The sequence below is a fragment of the Colobus angolensis genome, unplaced genomic scaffold (assembly GCF_000951035.1).
Source record: "Colobus angolensis palliatus isolate OR3802 unplaced genomic scaffold, Cang.pa_1.0 Scaffold222, whole genome shotgun sequence".
In the NCBI taxonomy this organism is placed as follows: Eukaryota; Metazoa; Chordata; class Mammalia; order Primates; family Cercopithecidae; genus Colobus; species Colobus angolensis.
Genome location: NW_012115400.1, coordinates 2,137,865 through 2,140,854, shown reverse-complemented (window position 1 = coordinate 2,140,854; position 2,990 = coordinate 2,137,865). Strand labels below are relative to the sequence as shown.

The 2,990-nt window shown below is 49.6% G+C and overlaps 1 protein-coding gene across 1 annotated transcript in view; it reads right to left on the bottom strand.

Annotated features, from left to right (window-relative positions):
- LOC105513127 (mucin-3B-like) overlaps positions 1 to 2,990 on the bottom strand; it is a 12,540-nt gene that overhangs the window by 6,891 nt on the left and 2,659 nt on the right. Inside the window, exons 5-7 of the mRNA XM_011943960.1 lie at positions 2,785 to 2,925; positions 2,285 to 2,409; positions 18 to 89 (exon numbers count right to left, since the gene is read on the bottom strand). Of these exons, the coding sequence (XP_011799350.1) occupies positions 18 to 89; positions 2,285 to 2,409; positions 2,785 to 2,925 (338 nt within the window). The remainder of the gene's footprint in view (positions 1 to 17; positions 90 to 2,284; positions 2,410 to 2,784; positions 2,926 to 2,990) is intronic.

The window sequence follows — 2,990 nt, the reverse complement described above, 5'->3', positions numbered from 1 at the left end:
GCTGGTCTGGAACTGACAGCGGTCCCCAGAGAACCCTGGACGGCAAGCACACTGGCCCTGTTCCCAGGTGCCACCATTGTCACAGGTGCCTGGAAAACACAGGAAGAAAGGGAAGTTCAGGATAAAGCCTGATCTCGGTGACATAGAAATTTTGCAGGGAAGGAAGGAGGGGAACAGAGAGGCAGAAGGTCTAACCTGCAGTGGTGGTCAGCGTTGACTGTGTGGTCATCTGAGAAGTGGTGGGAGTTGTCCTGCGCGACGTAAGGGTGGTAGGAGTCTGGGTAGTGGCCACTGGTGTCTCTGAAGTCCTGGTGGTGGATGGGGAGGAGTGTGCTGACTTGCTTGAAGTCCTCAGGTTGGTCGGAAGGCTACTGCTTGGTTTCGTGGTGAGCGGGACGGTAGGGACGCCAGGAAGATGTGGGGGGATCACAGAGCTGGTACTCAACCAGGTCTCACTGGTGGGCATTTCAGTACTTGTGAAAACCGTGTTTGTGGGTACAGTCCCAGTGCCAGTGGAACTGGAAGCATTCGTTGTGATGCTGGACTCACTTTCTGGTATCATGGAAGAAGTGTCCATATATGTAGTAAGGGTAGTTTGCATACTGATGGAGCTAGGACAGGTGACCATTTCGGTAGTAAAGGGAAACACTGCTAACGGGGTAGTGGGAGGAGAAGTAGCTTCAGTGCTGGAATCCATTTCAACACATGGATCAGTGGGAGAGGCAGGGACTATGGTAATTGTTATAGTTTCTGGACAGGGTGTGGTAGAGGGAAGGGAAATATAGGAAAATGGGGTTATTTCAGTGAGAGCTGTGGTCAGAGAGGAGCTGGTTGGAGAAGTGCTGGTAGTTGCAGAGGAAGAGAGAGTAGGAAAGGCTGTGACAGAAGAGGAGCCCACATTTTCTGTACTGAAAGTGTATGCTGAAGAAGGAACAGAATGAGTGGTGGTAGAGAACAATGGAGTTATGCTGGCGGAAGACGGAGAAGGGGACATGATGATAGTGGGTGTTGAGGACCAGATGATGGTACTAAAAGAAGTCAAGATTGCGTTTGTAGATGTACTTCCCCTAGTGAAAGATTCTGTAGTGAACTCGCCTGTAGACGTGAGTGAAGTTTGCAATGAGGGAGTAGAAGCACTCGTTTGAAGGGTGGAGGAATGTGTGCTAGGAATGGGAACCTGTGATGTTGACATGATCGTGCTCAAGGCTGTTGATGGAGTAAGAGTGTGAAGAGTGGACGTGGAGGAGTCTGTACTTCCAAAGGTGACAGTAGTAGGTACAGGAGATGTTTGGGTCCCGGTGGCAGACGTGAGTACAGGAGGGGTCTGTGTTGGGGTTTCAGGTGTAACAACAATACTTGTGCTAAAGGAAGTGATTGGGGTGTTCTCAGTACTTCTGAGGGTCGTTCTCACAGTGGACATGGTGGGAGAGGTTGTGCCCACAAGGGATGATGTTTCTGTGCTTTGGATGGAGGGAGAAGATGAAATGATGTGTGTTGGGGTTGATGAGCTACCGATATCAGTGGGTATAGAGGGAAGGTCTGTGGTTGTAGTCAACGAAGTGCTGGTTCCCACAGATGAGGGGGTGAGAGTTCGTACGGTTGTGGTCGGGATGTCTGTACTCAGAGAAGCTGGGGTTACAGGTGTGGAAATCACCCCAGTCTCTGAGGTAGTAAAATGTGAGGTGATGGCAGTTGTGGATGTGCTGACTGTGGAGTAGCTGACTGAGGAAGTGAAGCTGGGAGTACTGTGTGAGTTGATCTCGGTGGTGGTGATTGAAGAAGTGTAGCTTGCTGTACTGTGTGACGTGGTCTCAGTGGTGAGGATCGAAGAAGTGAAGCTGGGAGTACTGTCTGAAGTGGTCTTTGTAGTGGTGATCAAAGAAGTAAAGCTGGGAATACTGTATGAGGTGGTCTCGGTGGTGGTGATCGAAGTGTAGCTGGGTGTACTGTGTGAGGTACTCTCAGTGGTGGTTATTGAAGAAGTGAAGCTGGGAGTACTGTGTGAGGGGGTCTCGGTGGTGGTGATTGAAGAAGTGAAGCTGGGAATACTGTGTGAGGGGCTCTCACTGGTGGTGACTGAAGAAGTGAAGTTGGGAATACTGTGTGATGTAGTCTCCGTGATGGTGATTGAAGAAGTGAGGCTAGGAGTACTGTGTGAGGGGGCCTCAGTGGTCGTGATTGGAGAAGTAAAGCTGGGAGTACTGTGTGAGGCAGTCTTGGTGGTTGTGATTGAAGAAGTGAAGTTAGGAGTACTGTGTGAGGTGGTCTTGGTGTTCGTGGTTACCAAGTTTGTTGTAGGAACTGTGGCTGTTACTGTGGTTGGAAGAGACAAAGAGGTGGGTCGGAGAGAGGTCACAGTGGACAATGTACCGGTCATACTGGTGGAATAGGTGGTTCTGATTGTGGAATCTGTGAGAGCACTAGTAAGAGAAGTAGGGTAGGTGGTCTCAGATGCAGGTGTAGAACTGGTGTCATAATTGGATAACGTGGTCACCAAGGAAGACAGAGGGGTGGTGTTTGTGGTACCAGTGGTGATCGCTTCTGTACTTGGGACAGGCATAGAAGATAAAATGCTACTGGTGAATGATGGTAACGTATTAGTGGCTGTGGGCAAAGGGTTGGCAGTTGTCATAGATGTCACTGTGTATGTGGAGGTGATTGAAGAAGTGATGGGGGGAGTAGAACTCACTGCTGTTTTGAAAGATCCTGTGGAAATGTCAAGGGTAGGAGTCAGTGTGGTGGTCTCAGGGGATGTGACTGCTGAACTGGTGAATGTAGTCTGACATGCGCATGTAGTTGCTACAGTGGATGAAGGTGTTTCCATTGTTGTAAATGTTGTGAATAAGGTGATGGTTGTGGGTAATGGCGTGGATCCAGCTGTTGTGTGGTGTGTACTGGGGATGGATGGAGGTGAGGAAATAGTCTCTATGTGAGTGGTCACAGCACTGCTGGCAGACATGGAAGAGGAAAATGAATACGTACTTGGGAAG